Consider the following 21,514-nt stretch of genomic DNA (forward strand, 5'->3'; position numbering starts at 1 on the left):
TTTGCCCTGCCCCAAGCTCTTAGCTCCCCCTGGGTTTCCCATCACCGTCAGTGGCAGGGGGCTTCTTCTGTCCTTTCCCTTTCGCCTCCCAGCATTGTGCCTACATATGCAAATTAGCCGCCATCTTTGTGGCGGTTAACCGCCATCTTGGCTGGCAGTTAATTTGCATATCGCCCTGATTAGCCAATGGGAAGGGTAGCGGTCGTACGCTAATTACCATGTTTCTCTTTTATTAGATAGGATAATACTTTAAGAAATAAAAATTATTATTAAAAAAAAAAAAAAAAAAAAAAAAAAAAAAGCTGAGGGAAATTTACATATGGAATACTATGCAGCTGTAGAAAAGAGGGATCTCTTACCCTTTGGGAGAGCATGGATGGACCTGGAAAATATTATGTGAAGTGAAATAAGCCAAAATGAGAAAGAAAAATATCACATGATCTCACTTATTTGTGGAATCTAATGAAAAAAAATGAATTGACCAACAAAATAAGACCCAAAGCATGGAGGCATGGAACAGACTGACATACCTCAATGTGGGGACGAGAAGAGATAAATCAAAGAACTTATATACATATATGCAGATACGTATATACGTATATGGACACAGGCAATAGAATCGTGAAGACTAGGGAGAGGGGCTGGAAGGAGGGGGATAAAGGGGTAATATGGGAGATATCTGTAATACTATCAACAATAAAAAATATATTAAAAAAGAAAATAAGAGGAATTAAGAGTTTGAAAGAAGAGGACCTATTTTGCTTATAGAAATACTACTTATTATCACTATTCTCTTTGATGGTGGTGGGGGAGATTGCTCAGTTACCTCAAATTATAGAATGTCAAAATTAGAAGGGTTTTTAGAACTTGTTCTTCTCAAGAATATCTTCTGTCTTCACAATCCACATTGGCTTCCCACCACTCTCCTACCACCTTCTATATTTTAACACTATATTCTGTTTTCTTGACAGAGCTTTTCACATTTGAAATTACCTTTTTAATTTGTTTTCTTATTGGTTATCTAATTTTTCCTGATGAAACAATAACTTCCTGAGAACAGGGAACTTATCTGTTGTAGTGGAGATCTGAGTCATATTTTTCCCTGTCATCCTTATAAACAGAACCTCTATAGTGAGGGCTGTGGCAACATTATCTAGCATACAAAGCCACATTTCCCCGTCTGCCTTGATGATACAAGTGGCCAATTGGATGTAAGATATAATTCTGTGGAATTCTTGGAAAGCTCTTAGCTGGAAGGAGCTCCCTTCTGCCCTTTTCCTTTCTTCTTTCCTGATATGTAATACAATGGTGGGGTTGCTTTAACCATCTTAGGACCATGAGGTGACGCTGATAATGAAATAGCATAAGAATAGCATATGAGCTCTGATTTTCAGGTCTCTGGACTTGCTTTATGTAACATAAATAAATCCTTTATCTTATTTTAAAAAATAAAGAGTAGACTTATGCCTCTATTGAGAAATATGACATGATTTCTGAGATATGATTCAAAATATTCCAGCAAAATAATAACAAAGCAAATTCTGAAACTGTTGAATCTTGATGAGTAAATAAAGATCTCATTAAACTTTTTCATATTAAAAATATATATCATGTTTTAAAGGAGGAGGGCAGGGCAGACTACATAGGAACCATAGGAGAAAAATAGAAGTAGAGAAAAATAGTGGTCAGAAAGATGGGGTAGAAAACAAAATTTTGGGAGAGGCCAAAGAATATCAAAGTTTCAAGAAGAAATACAAAACAATTTAAAAATTTTTACCTTATGTCCAGTCCCTCTCTTTCAATGGCTTTCAAAAACAATGGAAACAAGGTTAGGTCAGAGGAAAAGAAAAAGAGAACTGGCTAGTCAGGGCAAGAATGAGGTCAATGAAGGCCTTCACAGAGAGTTTCTTAGAGAGGGTGGGAGCAAATACCAAACTACTGTGGGCTTGAAAGGAGAATGAAACCTGAAACAGTGTCGGCAAAAAGAGAAGAGAGGATAAAACATGAAAGAGTAAAGGTGAAAACACAGAAAATGTTATCAAAAAATCTGGTGGAAAAGGAAAGGAAAATGAATCCAGTGTGAGAAAAATGAATAAGTGGAATTGCCTTGAAATTGAGCACAGCATATTTGTGGAAGGTTTAAACTTGAAATAGAAAAAAACTAACTTTTCTGGAGAAAGAGAATGCTAACATTGAATTTCTTGCCACTGTGCTAGAAGTGTGTATGTATGTGTGAATGAAATAGATGTTATTTCCTTTTACAGTGGGAGGATGAATTACTGATATCAATATCCAGAAAAAGTAAGTGGTAAAAGTGATATTGGTATCTTAATTCTTTTAACTAGATTCTTGCCCATATTTGAAGACAAAGAAATGGAAATAAGGTAGTTCTGGCCTGCTCATTAGGGTGCCAGGTCATTTATTTAGGGGCCAGGAAGGGAATAGTTTGTTGAAAGATTATAAAATTCTAATTCTTGGCCAGGAATCCCTATATGCCCAACCATACCTTAATATTTTTAGAAATATCAGTTTTTCCACATTAGTAGGCAAGATTTTGCCAATGTTTTCTTTCTTATATTACCAAAACTTTTGTTTTCAAAATATAAAATTATACTAAAACACTGAGTACCCAATTTTATTTAATTTTTACTTTTTTAGAGTGAATTCAACCTTCCTCCTCCTGTTTCCCCCTTTTTTGAACATATTGGGGTTACATTGGTTAACAAAATTATACAGGTTTGGGAGAGGCCAAAGAATATCACAATTCCACAATACATCATCTGTACACTGTGTTATGGTTCAGCACCCTGAGTACTCATTTTAAAAATACATATCCATACCCCAATCTCTTAAGAAATCAGTTCTGGCCCGGAGGGTGTGGTTCAGTGATTGAGTGTCGACCTATGGACCAGATGGTCACGGTTTGATTCCTGATCAAGGCACAGGCCCAAGTTGCGGGCTCGATCCCCAGGGTGGGGTGTGCAGAAGGCAGCTGATCAATGATTCTCTCTCACCACTGATGTCTTTATCTCTCTCTCCTTCTCCTTTCCTCTCTAAAATCAATAAAAATACATAAAGAAAAAGAAATCAGTTCGGTTATTTATATCTCCATTAATATTTGGAAACCTCCCTCTGAAAATGCCATTCAAATACCCAAGTACTGTCCTTCCATGATGGACAACATATCAAAAGAAAAAGCATAATTTTGTTGGAATTAAAAAGGAGCAACAGAGAAGCAAAATTCATTGTGGTGCTAAGAGGAAAAATGGCACACTAAACAGGAGAAGGTCTAATTTAAAAACAACAACAACACACAAACTTATAATAAAAATATAAGTTGCCCTAACTGGTGTGGATTAGTTGGTTAAGTGTTGACCCATGCATCAAAAGGTCGCTGGTTCACCCTAACCAGTTTGGCTCGGTGGATAGAGCGTCAGCCTGAGGACTCAGGGGTCCCGGGTTCGATTCCGGTCAAGGGCATGTACCTTGGTTGCGGGCACATCCCCAGTGGGGGGTGTGCAGGAGGCAGCTGATCGATGTTTCTCTCTCATCGATGTTTCTAGCTCTCTATCCCTCTCCCTTCCTCTCTGTAAAAAATCAATAAAATATATTTTAAAAAACAAAAGGTCGCTGGTTCGATTCCCAGTCAGGGCACATGCCCAAGTTGTAGGTTCAATCCCCAGTCAGGGTTTGTGAAACCTCAGTTGGGGTGTGTGTGGGAGGCAAATGATCAATGTTTCTCACATTGATGTTTCTCTCTCTTTCTTCCTCTCTCCCTTCCTCTCTAAAATCAATAAAAATATATTTTTTTAAAGAAAGATAAGTCAAAGGAAGCAAGGCTATATAAAGTCAAGAAGAAATTTAAAAAGCCATGGAATTTTATAATTAGACAATAACTATTGATCTTTTCCAATGCATAGAAACCAGATTACAATTAAGTTAGTAAGCAAAAGCACAAAGTGAAAATCCAATGAGGTATGACAGTGAAGTATAGCAGAGTAGCAACTTAAGTATGAGTCAATCCAGAGAAAGTATTTAAAAATGAAAAAGATCTATATTTCATGAAAGAGTCAATGAGGACTGGCTGAATAACCAGGCAAGGGAGAAAATAACAAATAAAATGCAAAGGCTGGAAGAGACGGAATGCACTGTGTAGACTAAGGTATTGGTCTCACAAAGAGTAGGACCTCTTCCACTCTCAGATTAGAAAGACTAGGAGAGAGTCAGATAATCTTAGAAGTGACAAGAATGGAAGTTCACATCCAGTAGTTTTTATGTTTACAGTGCTTCCAATAGACTCATTATCCTATCTAATAAAAGAGAAACATGCAAATTGACCATACCCCCGAACGCTTCCCATTGGCTAATCAGCAGGATATGCAAATTAACTGCCAACCAAGATAGCGGCCGGCAGCCAGGCAGCTGAAGCGAACAGGAGGCTTGCTTGCTCCAGTGATGGAGGAAGCCAAGGTTCCCCGCCTGCCACCGCCCAGCTCTGAGCTCCGGATGCAACAATGTTGCAATTATAGAAGCTAAACAAGCTCCAGAAACCTGCTTTCAGCCGGCAGCGGGCTCAGAGCTTAGAGCGGCAGTGATGGCAACAGAGTTTCAATTATAGAAGGTAAACAAAGCCCAGATATCTGCTTTCAGCAACCGAGGCCTCAAGCTGGAGCCGGCCTCAGAGCTAAAGCTGGCTCTCAGCTCCAGTGACAGCCATAGAAAGTAAATAAATCCCAGAATAAAAAAGAAAAAAAGGAGAGGCTGGGAGCTTCAGTCACCCGCCAGCCTGAAAATGTCCCTCAGCCCCTCATCCAGACTGGCCAGGCACCCCAGTGGGGACCCCCACCCTAAAGGGGGTGTGGGCAGCCTAAAAACAGCAATCAGCCCGTCATCCAGGCTGGCCAGGCACCCAAGCAGGACCCCCACCCTGATCCGGGACATCCTTCAGGGCAAACCAGCCGGCCCCCACCAGTGCACCAGGCCTCTATCCTATACTACAGGCAGGGCGGGACAGCGAGAGCTGCCATCCGAGCCCCATGTGCAGCCAAGGGCAGCGGGGCATAAGCCCCGCCCCCAGCCGGGACCCCTATGTGCCACCTGAGCCCCCAGCCAGGACCCCCGTGCCGCCTAAGCCCCGCACTGCTAAGCCCCGCCCCCAGCCGGGACCCTATGACTATTGGAGAGCAGGAAAGTGCCGCTGGGCCCTGGGTCGCTGTGGTGATCTGGCCACGATAAATAGAAAAAGTGCCGCCTGTTGGCAGCCCCCCGCTGTGCTCTGATCAGGGAGCAGGAAAGCCCGGCCTGCGGGCAGCCCCAAGCTGCGCCTGATCCGGGAGCAGGAAAGCCCGGCCTGTGGGCAGCCCCAAGCTGGGCCTGATCCAGGAGCAGGAAAGCCTGGCCTGCGGGCAGCCCCCAGCTGGGCCTGCTCCCCTGTCGCCATGGAGATCCTGGAGCAGGAAAGCCCGGCTTGCAATCAGCACCCCCATCCTGGTCATAGCTCAAGGGAGAGTACAACATGCAGTGGAGGCCAGGAGCCTGAGAGATCAACACAGAGGGGCTCCTGCTCCAAGCTTCCATGGTGTGGCTGCAGGCAGCCCCCCAGCAGACACACACACACAATGCCTGCTCTGAGCCTCCAATGTGGCTGGGGGCAGACCCCCAGTGGGGACACACACACACACACACACACACACACACGGCAACTGCTTCGAGCCTACGTGGCGCGGCTGGGGGCAGGCCCCAGCAGACACACGCACGCACACACACACACACACACACACACACACACATACACACACACACGGGATGCCTGCTCTGAGCCTCTGCTGCCAGACTGTGGCCATCAGTAGGACATCAACTGAGGGCTCCCGGACTGTGAGAGGGGCAGGCTGGGCTGAGGGAACCCCCACCCCCCAGTGCACGAATTTTGTGCACTGGGCCTCTAGTCTATAATAATAAAAGTGTAATATGCTAATTAGACCGGACGTCCTTCCTTCCAGACAAAGCCACAGCAGGTAGGGGCCGAGGCAGAGGGGACAGAGGCCCCCGGCCGCGGACGGGTGGGCCGGCAGGGGCTGGGACCAAGGCCCTTGCACGAATTTCGTGCATCGGGCCTCTAGTCCGATATAATAAAACCCTAATATGCAAATCGACCAAACAGCCGAACCGGCCGCTATGATGCACACTGACCACCAGGGGGCAGATGCTCAATGCAGGAGCTGCCCCCCTGGTGGTCAGTGCGCTCCCACAGGGGGAGTGCCACTCAGCCAGAAGCCAGGCTCATAGCTGGCAAGTGCAGTGGCGGTGGCAGAGGCCTCTCCCGCCTCCACTGCAGGAGGGTGGTAAGGAGTGAGGGGCCCCGGACTGCAAGAGGGATGTCTGACTATCAGCTTAGGCCCGCGTCAGACATCCCCCAAGGGCTCCCATACTGCGAGAGGGCACAGGTTGGACGGGCTGAGGGACCCTCCCCCGCCCCTGCATGAAATTCCGTGCATCGGGCCTCTAGTTTCACTATAACATGCAGAATGAAGCTCAAATTGGAAACATAACCAAGCTGCTCTTTACACATAACACATAAAGAGGTTCCATTCCAATGCAATGTTTTAGAACAGCAAAGCAATCTGGAAGAAAACACAAACAAACACATTTTCTGGCAGGTAGCCTTAAAAGCATAGGCTCTAAGAGTCAGAATGTTGGTGACCATATCTTAGCTCCATCATTTATTAGCTGGATGACTTTAGGCAAATTACTTAATTTCTCTATGATTCTATTTGGTCACCTGGAAAATAAGAATAGTTGTGAGATTAAATGAAAAAATCTATAAGAACTTAGGGGAAAACGAAGCACACAGAAGCTCACTAGATGTTACAAGCTGTTAGTGGAATTCTTAAAAGAGGTTCCAATAGTTCATAAATATGATGGTGTTAAATTATACACATTTCCTACTTTGGGGGACAGAAATGTGAGAAGCAGAAGTACAAATCTTATTATAGAAACTGATGATGTTTCTTTTCTATTCTAAATCTTCAGAGGAAAATTGCTTCAATTCAGCAATATCTCCAATTCACCTAACAATTATTTGAACTATAAAGGGCTGACCAAGCATATTTCTCCCAATGTATGACACACTAACAGGCTATGTACTTTTTATCTTATAAGACAAATATAAATTATTTCACATTTTTAAAAGGCTGTGAAGACTTACAATCCAGTTGCTTAACACAGAAAGTGGACAGATGATCAGTGTTGTTGTTGGTCTCCCTACATCAGTTTTCTTTGAACCCTCCAATGCAGATGCTCCTGAAAGAATAAATCAGTGGCACTAACATTAAGTGTTTTCCCCCCCCAACAAATATATAGTCAATAAAGAAATGACAATAATGTGCCTCTATGAAAAAAGACATTAGGAAGAACTAAAATGAAGCAGATGGACTTCTGTTTCCAGCTTTGAAGAAGTAACAGTAACTAGATTTTTACTTTGCCACTTTAAACAGCTAAATACCTAGACAGTGATTATTCATGGGAGAGGTAGAGGATTATGACTAGAAGGGGATACAAGGAGAAAGTTTCAAATACCCACTGATACTCATTAAATTATTCATTAGGATGAACATTTGTTTTATGCAATTCTCTGAATTTGGACTATGGTTAATGTGGTAGCCAGACACCAAGATGGCCCCCAATGATAATCCACTTCCTGACAATTACAACCTTGTGTAGTCCCACCCCACACTCCACTGAGGTTGGTCTGTGGACCAAAATGATATGTCAGAAGTGAGACTAATTTATAAAAAATGCATCTTCTCTCCCTTAGATGCTCTCTCTCTCTCTCTTACCCTGATCACTCCCTCTGGGGGAAGCCAGCTGCCATGTTGTGAGGACACTCAGGCAACCTAAGAAAAGACACCCTCCAATTTTATTTTCCATTAGAGGCTTGATGCACAAAATGCATGCAAGAGTAGGCCTTCCTTCCCCCAGCTGCCGGCACCAGCTTCCTTCTGGCAACTGGGACCCGGGCTTCCCTCTGGCACTCGGGACCCAGGCTTCCCTCTGGCCGCCGGCAGGCACCCCAGACCCAGGCTTCCCTCACAGCCCTGGCTTTGTCCAGAAGGACGAAGGACGCCCGGTCTAATTTGCATATTATGCTTTTATTATTATAGACTAGAGGCCCAGTGCACGAAATTTGTGCATGGGGGGGGGGGGGCCCTCAGCCTGGCCTGCACCCTCTCCAATCTGGGACCCGTAGGGCATGCCTCTTGCAACCCAGGACCGCTGGCTCCTAACCATTTGCCTGCCTGCCTGCCTGATCGCCCCTAACCCCTCTGCCTGCCTGATCACTCCTAACCACCTCTGCTTGCCTGCCTGATCATCCGTAACTGCTCCCCTGCCGGCCTGATCACCCCTAACTGCTCCCCCTGCTGGCCTGATCGCTCCTAACCACCTCTGCCTCGGCCCCACACCCTGGACCCAGGATTCCCTCCGCCGGCCAGCCGCAGGCACCTGGGACCCGGGCTTCACTCCCTCTGGCTGGCTGAAGGCACCCAGGACCCGGGCCGGTTTCGCCCAGGCCAGCTGCAGCCACATGGGACTGTGAGTGGGTGGCTTCACCCAGGCCGGCCGCAGGCGCCCAAGATCGTGGGTGGGTGGCTTCACCCGGGCCGCAACCACAAGCACCTGGGACCGCGGGGCTGGCGGCTTTCCTCCCTCTCCAGGGCCACAGCCGCAGCCGCAAGCGCTGGCGCCCGGGACTGCAGGGTGGGCCTCTTTTCTCCCTCTACTGTGCCGCTGGCCCTCGGCCATCGCAGCCGCTGTGGCTTTGTCTGGATAGACATCCGGAAGACATCCCGTCTAATTAGTTTATTACCCTTTTATTAGTATAGATTCCCTTATTGGGCAGTATTTACATTATTTCCAATATTTCATTAAATGCATCAATGAAAACTAGTTTTTCATGTCTTCTTGTACACATCTATAGAGTTTTAGGTGGTCTATCTTTAGCTTCACTACATTTGGTCTAGCTGCTCTCCACGGTAATTTACATTCCCATCTACAGTGCATGAGACTTCCTGTTGCTCACAACTTTGCCTATACTTGGCATTAAGATTTTAAAATGTTTGTAACTATGAGTGAGACAGTATCTCACTGTTCCCTTAATTTGCATTTCCCCAATGATTGAATCTGCATATATTTTCCTATATTTATTAGTTTTTTGGGTTTTCTTTCCAAGAATTATACATTTATATTCCTAGTGGTTATTCCCCTACTATATTGTCTTTTTCTAAATGATGATAGAGGGTTCTTTACATATTCTAAATATTAATGCTTTCTAAGTTACACTTATCACAAATATCTTCTTCAGCCTTAACATTATTCAATGTTTATGGTACCTATTGATGCATGGAAATTTTAAATGTTGAATTTAATCTTTTTCTATGCCTTTGTTTGTCTTGTTTTTTTAAAATCACTATTTACCGGAATATATGGCTTCTATCTCCACTCACTGATTTTTGTTTTTATTCTGTTTCTCTTCCAGAAATATCTTTATTTGGGTTTTATCTCAGCTACGATTTTTTTTTAAGTTTCTCTCCTGTATTACTGCTATGTGTCTGCAACAAAAAGGAACTTTTTGTGTGAACTTTATTCTATCTCAATTCTATCTAAATCATATCTCAACTAAATTCAACATTTCTTAAAATTCGTAAAATTGGGGTTAAAAATAATCTAACTGAACTGCCTACATTTTCTATTCCTAATAGTTTGATTCTTAGGCCAAAAGTTAGTTCTTTTTCACCATTCTGTGTTAGCTCAAATATCACCTTACACAGACTCCTACGGTCAATCTTTATTTCATTATCTTCCTTTATTTTTTCACAGCATTTATTGTCTATAATGATGTTTATTAATTTTATGTTTTCTCCATAATTAGGCATAAGTTTCATGGAAATACACTTTTGTCTGTTATATCTGCAACATGTAAAATAGAGGAAACTAAGACACAGAGATATAAATTCTCCCAAATCTCCTTAATCCTAGTTCAATCTCTTTCCATCTCCAATATTGAGACTTGTAAGCAGGGTTGATTTCCTATCAATTACAAAATACAAAATTACAATAAATAATAAAGATCACTAACATTCTTAAGTGAAAAGCAGATTCTACTTATACCAAGTAGTAAACCTTTATTATAATTTAAATTAAATTAAGTTTTTAAAGCAGCCATAAATTGATCTGTGCCTTCACTAGAAGAAATATCGTTGGTACTCAGATGAGTAAGGGACCTCCTCCCATCAATTTCTGACCTAAATAAAATACAAAAAGGTACTGGACAGAAAACACATCAAAACATATCTTTTTCTTTTTTTTAATGGGATTATGTATTTTTTCCTTTCTCTACTTTCTAAACTTCTTATAGTATGGTTTTATAACTTCTGTCATTTAAAATATTTTTCACTGAAAAAAAGAGCAAACAAAACAAAAGCTCAAAACCCAACAGGTTTACTGACCCTTTTTCAACATTTTCTTTTTTGTTGCAGGAGTAGATGAAGTAAGTGCACATGTAAACTCTGTATCTTCTTTAACCTTAGAAAATTCTGCTGAAGTTAAAAACCACAGAATCATTAAGATATTTGAAAACATTTTCTCCTGTGCTTAGGCACAGGTACTTTCTGAGAATAGAAAATAGAATACCATTTCCCGGTTTGGCTCAGTGGATAGAGTGTCGGTCTGCGGACTGAAAGGTCCCAGGTTCGATTCTAGTCAAGGGCATGTACCTTGGTTGCGGGCACATCTCCAGTGAGGGGTGTGCAGGAGGCAGCTGATCGATGTTTCTCTCTCATGGATGTTTCTAACTCTCTATCCCTCTCCCTTCCTCTCTGTAAAAAATCAATAAAATATATATATTTTAAAAAGAATACCATTTCCACACTACCTTAAGAGCTTATATTATTAAAAAATAAAATAAAATAATGTCTGGTAACCAAAATTGCCTCTTCTGACACTAAGCTCATCTACCTGAGGAAGAGATGTAAAAGTAGAAATAGCCATATACAAAGTGATTCAGCTCCCAGGTGGAAAGAGAATTTTTTCAAGGAAACAGGTATCTGACTGCTAATAAAAAGGATGCCAAATTTTCAGGTCAGTCAATGGTGATGAGTTATTTTCCAAATGCAATTTCTCAACTAATTAGGAAACAATATGACCTGATTTAGCAGAAAAGAAAATAAAGAATATGTTTTAAAGATAAAGTAAAAATAATCATTGTTTATTCATACATTTGTATGATAATATGAACTATAATATTTCCAAGAACATACTCCCACCATACTTTTGAAATTACAATTTAGACAGATATGAATAAGGTTTTATCGAAGTAATTTTATAAGTAGTAAAAAATCATTTTGTCTTGTTTAAAGTTGGTTTAAATAATTTCTCTTACATTTTATTTTGAAATTATTCTTTCATTTTGCCTCATTCAATTAATATCCCTGGTAAGCTCCAAGAATAGTTCATATGTAAACTGCAGTCAAGTTTAAGACCTATTACTAAAGAATTCTAAGCTTGAGAGATGCAAATCAATGGCTTTTTCTTAATAATTTTTAAGTGTAGATTACAGATAGTGATATGTATATACATACCTTTAATTCTGCTTTTACTTTCTGATTGTGCAGTTCTCAGTTTGCCTATAAACAACCAAATACAAAAATGGTCACACAAAGAAATTAGAATATAGGAGAGAGCATCAAATCAAATCCATTTCATATTACCTTTCACTTTCTGTGGCAATTCACTAGTTGCAATTTCCTCTGAATCGCTGCTTTCAGTATACTGGACAGCAGTTTTTCTTCTAAAATTAAATATATGCAATTTTTTTTATCGACCCAAAACGATTATAAATAAAAACATGTTTAATAAATGCTTCTTGTCCTTCCCCATTTATATTTTGAAAAATATTAAAGTGAACCTTTATTTGACAAATGAAAGTCAAATTTGCTACAAACATTTTGTTTTCTTTTTTAAAAATTAAATTTATTGGAGTAAAGCTGGTTAATAGGGTCATATAGGTTTCAAGTGTACATTTCCATGATACATGATCTGTATGTTGCATTGTGTGCCCACCATCCAAAGTCAAAGTATTCTGTTTTCATAACCAGATGCATTTACTATGCAAAATGCAGTTATCACTATTATTAAAATAAATTTGAAAAAGTAAACCATTCTAAAATAGTAATCATTTCAACACTGAGTTCAATTCAGTTAAAACACATAAAACCAGAACAAAAAGGAAATGAAATGAATCTTATCAAATAAAACACTTCCAATATAATGAAATAAGCAGCTAAGAGGCAATAATATAAATCTTCCACAATGAAAAATTTTTGTAAATTTTGTGTAGAAAAAGTATATTATAGTGGTTAAATGCCTAAGTGCAACGGGTTCTACAGTCAGACTGCACAGATTCAAATCCCCATTCTGCCATTTATTTGTTATGTAACTTTAGTTAAGCTATCTAATGGTCCTCTATGCCTCAGTTTCCCCATTTGGAAAACAGAAATAAAGATACAATCCACTTCATTGGATAAAATGATAGAACAAACAAAGCCCCTAAAATAGTTGGTTACACAGTAAGTATAGGTGTACTGGATGTAATTAATATATGTGTTGGTTGTTTTTAGTTTTTCCCATGTCCTCATTATTATTATTTCTATGTCCTTTAACGCGATCTGGTCCACCTAATAGAGCTGTTAGCTAGTTTCCTGGTCAGTTCAGAGTTCTAAGATTTGATATTTGAGAGGAAACTGATGAGTCCTGGTTCTGTGCTCAGTGCAGACAGGTTTTAGTGATAGAAGACAATTAACAGATCCCCAGTTTGAGGTCTTTATTGGTGAAACAGCTAACAGAAACTCAGATTTGAGGTTACCCAACCAATATTGATGGTGGAAAATACAACAAAAGCCAAATATTTAGATCTACTTCAGAGGGTAAATGAAATTTATAACATTAACAGATTCAAGTTGAGATCAGAGGGGCATTGTGCGTTTTATTCAAATATCCCCTCTAGTCTACATTAATATAATACTTTCCATAAATGACTTTATTGTGTCTTATTTCCACTAACGGTAAAGAAAGAACTGAGATGAGCAAAAAGTGCTTTTGTCAAGCTATCTAACAAAATGTCAGTTTCATCTCCTCAAATTCATAAAGCTCTTCTAAAGTTTCAACAAAAACAAAAAATCCAGAAGCTAGATCTTAGTTCCTACGTGAAAGAAATAGAAAAAAAAATAGTAGAAAGACAAGGGATTAAAAATTAATAATTTACTGATGTGCTAAACAAACCTAAAGAGGTAAATTAACAGAATGACTAATTTAGCCATTGCTGCCAGTCACCTTCAGAAAAGTTAAAAAAAATGATCAATTCACTTATTTTATAGATTATTACTTTTCTACCTGCCTAAGTCACAGTGCTTTTTATCAATTTCAAATAAAAAATGTATTTAAAAAACTATATAACTCAGATATAATGGCCCTTTCTCTCTCCTATATGTAAAAAAAATGGAGAAAGAAATTTAAATAAACAAATTATATATTATCAAAACTCAATAAGAGTTTACCTTTTGGAGCGGGAACTAGACAATTCTGACTTGGTATATTTACTCTTTCCCTTGACATCTGAAATACTGGGTTCTCCGCTACACCTAGAGCCTTCCATTTTAAAGAAAAGGACAAATATATAAAATATTAGTAAATTCTTAGGCTAGCAATAATCCTTCTTAAAACCCTGGTTTTCCAACTCAATAATACAACTTTTTAAAAATACTTTTTAATTGAATTACAATTCTTAATATCTCCATTCTTGCCCTTTCAATCAGCCAGCTACTCGTTTCCTATTCTAGTGTTTTCTCATTAAAAAGTACCTTCAATTTGTTTTGTACCCAGTCTTTCCCCTGTAGTCATCCAGCCAATCCCCACATTGGCTGAATTTCCTGATGTACCAAGGCAGCTGAAAGCTGCTGGAAAAAAATGAACAGTAAGTAGATAATTATCTATACTAATAAAAGGGTAATATGCTAATTAAACCGGACATCCTTCCGGACAAAGCCACAGTGGCTGCTGCTGCGAGGGCTGGGCTGAGGCTCAGTCAAGCCACAAATGGCAGCTGCTGCTGGGAGGGCCCGGCCAAGGCTCAGGCAGCCACGGCAGATGGGGGCGTCGCCTTCCCCTGATCAGCCCGGTCGGTCGCCTCCCACAGAGGAAGGCCTGAGGCAGCAGCAGTGAGGAGGTGATGGGGGAGGTGCCTCCCCATGATTGGCCAGTCGCCTCCCGCACAGACTGTGGCTAAGCCGTCAGTAGGACATCCCCTGAGGGCTCCTGGACTGTGAGAGGGAGCAGACCGAGCTGATGGACCCCCGTACCCCCAGTGCACAAATTTTTGTGTACCGGACCTCTAGTCCTTTATAATAAAAAGGTAATATGCTAATTAGACCAAACAGCAGAACAACCGTCCGGATGACCTTCCAGATGACCATCCAGACCACCTTCCAGACAAAGCCGGGGCTGCAAGGGCTGAGCCCCTTGCACAACTTTCATGCATCAGGCCTCTAGTCTTCTATAAACTCCTAATTTTTCTATCTTTTTACTTCCTCAATTATCTATATTTTCCCTGAACTATATTTTCTTTCCTTCTAATGCTAACTCATCTACCTGTTCTCTTGACCTCATTTCTTCCCACAGGCCTATAAAATAGTCTCTCCATTGTATTCAAAATCTTCCTATCCACGGATTTCTTTCTTAAACTAAAAAATAGGCAACCAAAAAAGCCCTTGCCCTAACTATTTTGGCTCAGTGGATAGAGTGTTGGCCTGCGGACTGAAGAGTCCTGGGTTCAATTCTAGTCAAGGGCACATGCCCGATGGGAGGCATGCAGGAGGCAGTCAATCAATGACTCTCTCTCATCGTTGATGTTTCTATTTTTCTCTCCCTCTTCCTTCCTCTCTGAAATCAATAAAAATATATTTTAAAAAATGTTTGAAAAAAAACAAAACACCCTCAATTCTGCATCCCTTTCCAACTATCTATTTCCCTCTCCTATCTCAAATATAACAAACTGCAAATCGCACACAGCTGTACTTCCAATTCTTCACCTACTATTTTTAAAATATTTTCAGCCTGTTCTGCTCTAATAATCTTCAGAAATTAATTTGTGAAGTGATTATTAAGTACAACCATATAATGGGTAAGTCCAGAGATCTCATTAGTTCTCCTGACTTCAGAGTTTGTTTCTAACCTTTCTTTCCATAGATGCTGCTGTCCATGTACATCTACATATATAAAACCCTAATATGCAAATAGACCGAATGGCAGAACAACCGAACAACCAGTCGCTATGATGTGTGCTGACCACCAGGGGGTGCACACAGAACATGGTGAGCGTCAGCAGCAGGCAGCAGAGCACAGAACATGGTGGGATGGTGGAGCAGGGGCATCAGACCAAGGCGGAGCACTGGTCGCTGTCATCAGGGCAAGCCTCTGGTGGTTACCGAAAATTCTTTGTCCCACACGCCGCGGTCCCACTAGGAACTCGCACCTGCTGCTGGCGCTGGCCCCACTCACACCTGCTGCCGGCACCTGGCACCAGCCCCGATCACTTGGCGCCATCAGCAGGTGTGAGCGGCGGCTGCTGGCCCTGATCGCCCCTCATGGCTTCTCCACCTTCCCCTACTCCTGAGGGGCAATCGGGGCCGGCAGCTGCCTCTTGCACCCACTGCTGGTGCCAGAGACACCGCTCCACCCACTGCCAGCGCCAATCCCGCTCACACCCACAGCCAGCACCGGAGCCACTGCTCGCACCCACTGCCAGTGCCCAGCCCTGGTCCCAATTGCTTGGTGCCATCAGTGGGTGCAAGAAACAGCTGCTGACCCAATCGCCCCTGAGGGCTTCTCCACCTTCCCCTGCTCCTGAGGAGTGATCAGGGCAGCAGCTGCCGCACGCACCCATTGAGGGCGCCAGCCCCACTTGCACCTGTTGCTGGCACTGGCCCCAATCGCTCTGCGCCGTCAGCAGATGTGAGTGGGGCCAGTGCCATCAGTGCGTGGGAGTGGGAGCAGAGCTGTGGGCAGACAGGGGACTGGGGGCTGCAGCAGGCGGGTGTGGGTGGGGGCACGGAGGATGAGCCAAGACCCACCCCTTCGCCCACCACAGCCTCACGGCCCACAGTTCTTTTTAAGGTGCAGGAATTTGTGCACCGGACCCCCTAGTTACACTATAAATACTATAAACTAATCTGAGGTCCCAGAACAAAATATGCTCTATTTTTGTGTTTTTATTTTGCTGTTTAACTACCTTTCACAGGATATGTTTCTTGACCAAAAATGTTCTTCCTCAGCTTCTCTGCCTGGTGTACTACCACCCAATTCCATGATCACCTCCTTGATGGAATTTTTCCTGACAACCATCATTCAGAAAAAGAGATTGGAAGTTTTTGTACAGTACAGAGCCCCAGCACTAGAATTACATAATTAAATTAGAAAAATCTCACAATAGGGTGGTGAAGGCCTGGGATGGGGGCGGGGCAGGCTAGAAGAGGTCAATGGGGGGGAAAAGGGAACATATGTAATACTTTCAACAATAAAGATTTAAAAATAAGAATTTAAAAATCTCAATAAAATATGAGATCATATCAAAATTAAAGTTTACCTTTGGTTAGTTCATCTGTCTTTTCACTGGTATTGTTTCTTCCAAATTTCATAGATCCATTGTTAATATTACATTCCTAGATGAAAAGGCATATTTCTTACATAGTACTGTTGTCAGTTTTAAATAAGCTTAAAATGCATCCTATTCTATATTCCTTTATTTTACATAATAAAGACTATTTAAATTGTTACTACATTTTTGAGCAAAGGGGAAAGGTGCATTAAGTAAAAAGAAAAAATACATTAACTGATTAAAATTTTCTTCACAGGTATCTCAAAAAAGAAAACTAGTTGGTCTTTACCTTGCAAAAAGAATACAAAAAGCAGTGCTCACTTCGGCAGCACATATACTAAAATTGGAACGATACAGAGAAGATTAGCATGGCCCCTGCGCAAGGATGACATGCAAATTCGTGAAGCGTTCCATATTTAAAAAAAAAAAAGAATACAAAAAGCAAACCTCAGTTATAAATGGCATGTTAGTTACTTTGAGAAACATTCATGAAATGGGAGTTACTTTAGAATTAAAAGAAATTCTCAGATGATAAGCTTTCAAAACAAGGGTCCCTACAGCAAGTAATAGATCTTTAATGAGGCTGCCATTGCCATGCTTTTTCTCTCCTGTTTTACTCTATCAGGGATTTTCCTGTCAACCTGACTTTCCTTTTTCCTTCATGTAAACCCTTTTGTTTCAAAATGCATCAATGTACACATGAATAAAAACTTCTATAAAAGTAAAACTTTATACTTCTTCATGAAAATATTTTTAACTGAGTCTAGCAAGGAAGGATTCCTCCCATCTTCTAATTCTTAACTTGATTCTGTAAGTAGGAATAAACCCAAATAAAATGGGATTTAATTGAATTAATTCTTGTAGGTTAAAAAAAGTAGGTGAAGTTGTCATATTATAAATCAAAACCTCAGAATGGATGGCAGGATTGGTAGACAGGAGTACAATAATTTTTGCTGAAAATTAGGGCTAATAAAGGATATTTAATTTTAGTTTTAAAAAAACAGAATTTTAAACATTTTACAAAATCCCCATGACAGTTAGGATTTATTAAAAATGTGACTGAAAGAGATATATCCCCTTCTAATGGTATGGGTGGGAAAATCCAAAATGCAACATTTTTAGAGATATGTAGCTAGAAGAGTTATTTTAGATAATTTTAAAGCATTAATAACTCCAAGGAACTAATATAAAAAATGCTTTTCGATCTTCTTCAATAGTTAGTACAACCATTTTTATTAAACAGTATGCAAAAAAATCTAAAATTGTATCCAAATATAAAAGATATTCTTTACATTATTCATTTTATATTAATTTTGATTAGGCAAGCTTTTTCTCCATAGAGTTCAAAGACAAATTTTCTACAAAGTCCAACCTATCAATCATCTAATGAAATTTAAATCAATTATATTTTACTCTGTAAAGCTTGGGATATCTAAATCTACTTAAAATACTGGAATTTTTGTTGCAATAAATTCTAAGCTGGAAATCACATTTTCAGCCTCAATTTCAATTAATGTAGCAAACTATCCTAAAACCTTCCAAATATAAAACACCTTAAATGCATGGCTAATCTTGGGGGTGGGGGGCGGGGCGGGGAGGGAGAGCCTTACTGATAAAAGATAAGTTTTAAATTGATAACTGACACTGATGCTATAAGAAGTCCTAGGTGCTTTTCGTTTCTTTTAATGACCAAGTGTAAAAAGAACAGTATATAAAGCATTAGACTATTCTGGTAGGGAATTAGATCTCAGATGTTAATAGAGTTAAACTCGCAATGAAAGTATAAAGAAGGAAATGCAACTAAGTGCAGACATTAATAAATCTATTAACCAATGGCAGGAAACTGGAGTGCAGCCTCTTTGAAATCTAAAAATTTAGAAGTCTTAAAAAATATTTTTGCACAGATCTTTTGCTTAGTTATTTCCTACTTTAAGTTCTTTGAATTTTCAGCTCACAACAAAGAATACTGTTTCATTTTAATAATATTTATTTTTCCATAAAATGAATTCACTTTATTAGAAATTGAATATAACTATATTAGGCAAACATCTGATACACACAAACACACACACACACACACACACACACAAACAAGTTAAATATAAAAATTCACGAATATTCTCATCATTAGATCATAATTATCACTATTAACATTTTGGCACATATAGTGTATAACTACACTTAGATATACATAAATATGTAATTATAAAATGAAAAGTCAGATACTATATACAGATGTGGCCTTGGCCCTGTTTTTTTTGTTAATCCTCACCCAAGGATATTTTTTTCCATTGATTTTTAGAGAAAGTGGAAGGGAGAAAGGGCAGGGAAGAGGAATGAGAGAGGGAGAGAGGGAGAGGAAAAAAGAGAGAGAGAGGGAGAGAAAGAGAGAAAGAGAGAAAGAGAGAGAGAGAGAAACATCAATGTGAGACACATTGATTGGTTGCCTCCTGCACGCACCCCAACCAGAGCTTGGGATCCAACCTGCAACCCAGGTATATGACCTTGACCAGGAATCGAACTGGAGACCCTTCAGTGTGTGGGCTGACATTTTAACCACTGAGAAACACCAGCGAGGGTGCCACTCGCCTTTTTTATTTTTTTTAAATATACTTTATTGATTTTTTACATCGAGGAAGGGAGAGGGATAGCGAGTTAGAAACATCGATGAGAGAGAAATGTCAATCAGCTGCCTCCTGCACACCCCCTACAGGGGATGTGCCTGCAACCAAGGTACACACCCTTGACTGGAATAGAACCTGGGACCCTTCAGTCCGCAGGCCTACGCTCTAAGCACTGAGCCAAACTAGTGAGGGCTTCACTTGCCTTTTTTAACTAAAAAAAATCATGACAATATTCTTCAAAAATAGAATTTTGTAATTTTGTATAACTATTAAATTTTATATCTATACTAGAGGCCTGGTGCACAAAAATTTGTGCTCTCGGGGGGGTCCCTCAGCATGACCTATGCCCTCTTGCAGTCTGGGTCCTCTCCGAGGATGTCCACCTGCTGGCTTAGGCCCGCTCACTGGGGGATCGGGCCCAAGCTGGCAGTCAGACATTCCTCTGGCGGCCCGACAGCCTTGGGGGATGTCCACTTCCCACCGGGGAGCAGGCCTAAGCTGCAGTCGGACATCCTTAGCGCTGCTGAGAAGGCGGGAGAGGTTCCCGCCACCACCGCTGTACTGGCAGCCGTCGGCCTGGTTGTGGCTGAGCAGAGCTCCCCCTGTGGGAGCCCACAGACCACCAGAGGGCAGCTCCTGCATTGAGCATCTGCCCCTGGTGGTCAGTGTGTGTCATAGTGACCAGTCATTCCCAGTCGTTCTGCTATTGGGGTCAGTTTGCATACTACCCTTTTATTATATAGTATAGAGGCCTGGTGCATGGGTGGGGGCAGACTGGTTTGCCCTGAAGAGTGTCCTGGATCAGTGTAGGGGTCCCGCTGGGGTGACTGGCCAGCGTGGGTGAGGGGCTGATGGCTGTTTGCAGCTGGTCACACCCCCTTCAGGGTGGGGGTTCCCACTGGGGTGTCTGGCCAGCCTGAGTGAGGGGTTGATGGCTGTTTGCAGGCTGGTCACACCCCCTTCAGGGTTGGGGTCCCTACTGGGGTGCCTGGCCAGCCTGGGTGAGGGGCTGATGGCTGTTTGCAGGCTGGTCAAAACCCCCCCCCCAGTGGGGACCGTCACCCCATGGAGGTTTGGCCAGGTTGGTTGAGGGGCTGATGGCTCTTTGCAGGCTGGCCACACTCCCTTTAGGGTGGGGAGTCCCCACTGGGGTGGCTGGCCAGTCTGGGTGAGGGGCTGAGGGCCATTTTCAGGCTGGCCAAGCCCCCCGGTGACGGAAGCTCCCAGCCTCTCCTTTTTTTCTTTTTTTTTTTTTTCCTGGGATTTATTTACCTTCTATAATTGAAACTTTGTAGCCTTGAGAGGAGCTCAGAGCCGGCCAGGGCGGGTGGGAGGGAAGCCTCCTGCTCGCTCCAGCTCCGTGGCCATGGCTGGCTGAAAGCAGGTATCTGGGGTTTATTTACCTTCTATAATTGAAACTTTGTTGCTTTGAGTGAAGCTCAGAGCCAGGCCGCAGCAAGCGGGAAGCTTGGCTTCCTCCATTATTGGGGCAACCAAGCCTCCTGCTTGCTCAAGCTCCGTGGCTGCCGGCTGACATCTTGGTTGGGTTAATTTGCATATAGTCGCTCTGATTGGCTGGTGGGCGTGGCTTAAGGCATAGCAAAGGTTCGGTCAATTTGCATGTTTGTCTTTTATTAGTGTAGATTATAATTTAACTATTAGCTTACTGAGAGGTGTTTCTGTTTTTTTCTTTTTTTGTTTAATTAAAACTTTATTTTTCAGATTATTACAGTTGTTCCCCTTTTTTCTCCCCATAGCTCCCCTCCACCCGGTTCCCACCCCAACCTCTGCCCTTACCCCTCCCACTGTCCTCATCCATAGGTGTACGATTTTTGTCCAGTCTCTTCCCGCATCCCCCACACCCCTTTCCCCCCCGAGAATAATCAGTCCACTCCCTTTCTATGCCCCTGATTCTATTATATTCACCAGTTTATTCTGTTCATCAGATTATTTATTCACTTGATTTTTAGATTCACTTGTTGATAGATGTGTATTTGTTGTTCATAATTTGTATCTTTACCTTTTTCTTCTTCTTCCTCTTCTTAAAGGATACCTTTCAGCATTTCATATAATACTGGTTTGGTGGTGATGAACTCCTTTAGCTTTTCCTTATCTGTGAAGCTCTTTATCTGACCTTCAATTCTGAATGATAGCTTTGCTGGATAAAGTAATCTTGGTTGTAGGTTCT

The 21,514-nt window shown here is 41.5% G+C and overlaps 1 protein-coding gene and 1 non-coding gene across 4 annotated transcripts in view; one reads left to right on the top strand and one right to left on the bottom strand.

The window, feature by feature from the left end:
- Positions 1-21,514, bottom strand: part of HLTF (helicase like transcription factor) — a 165,990-nt gene that overhangs the window by 67,664 nt on the left and 76,812 nt on the right. For 2 of the 3 annotated variants that reach the window (XM_023753751.1, XM_023753750.1), the window contains exons 9-14: positions 16,691-16,766; positions 13,608-13,698; positions 11,763-11,842; positions 11,634-11,678; positions 10,503-10,589; positions 7,205-7,299 (exon numbers count right to left, since the gene is read on the bottom strand). In XM_023753751.1, coding sequence (XP_023609519.1) covers positions 7,205-7,299; positions 10,503-10,589; positions 11,634-11,678; positions 11,763-11,842; positions 13,608-13,698; positions 16,691-16,766 — 474 coding nt within the window. The remainder of the gene's footprint in view (positions 1-7,204; positions 7,300-10,502; positions 10,590-11,633; positions 11,679-11,762; positions 11,843-13,607; positions 13,699-16,690; positions 16,767-21,514) is intronic. The other variant, XM_014455775.2, reaches the window with a different exon arrangement.
- On the top strand, positions 17,016-17,122 carry LOC111826006. The gene has a single exon (XR_002829250.1). It is a non-coding gene; the product is annotated as a U6 spliceosomal RNA (small nuclear RNA).

This window comes from Myotis lucifugus, unplaced genomic scaffold (assembly GCF_000147115.1).
Source record: "Myotis lucifugus unplaced genomic scaffold, Myoluc2.0 scaffold_50, whole genome shotgun sequence".
Lineage (NCBI taxonomy): Eukaryota > Metazoa > Chordata > Mammalia > Chiroptera > Vespertilionidae > Myotis > Myotis lucifugus.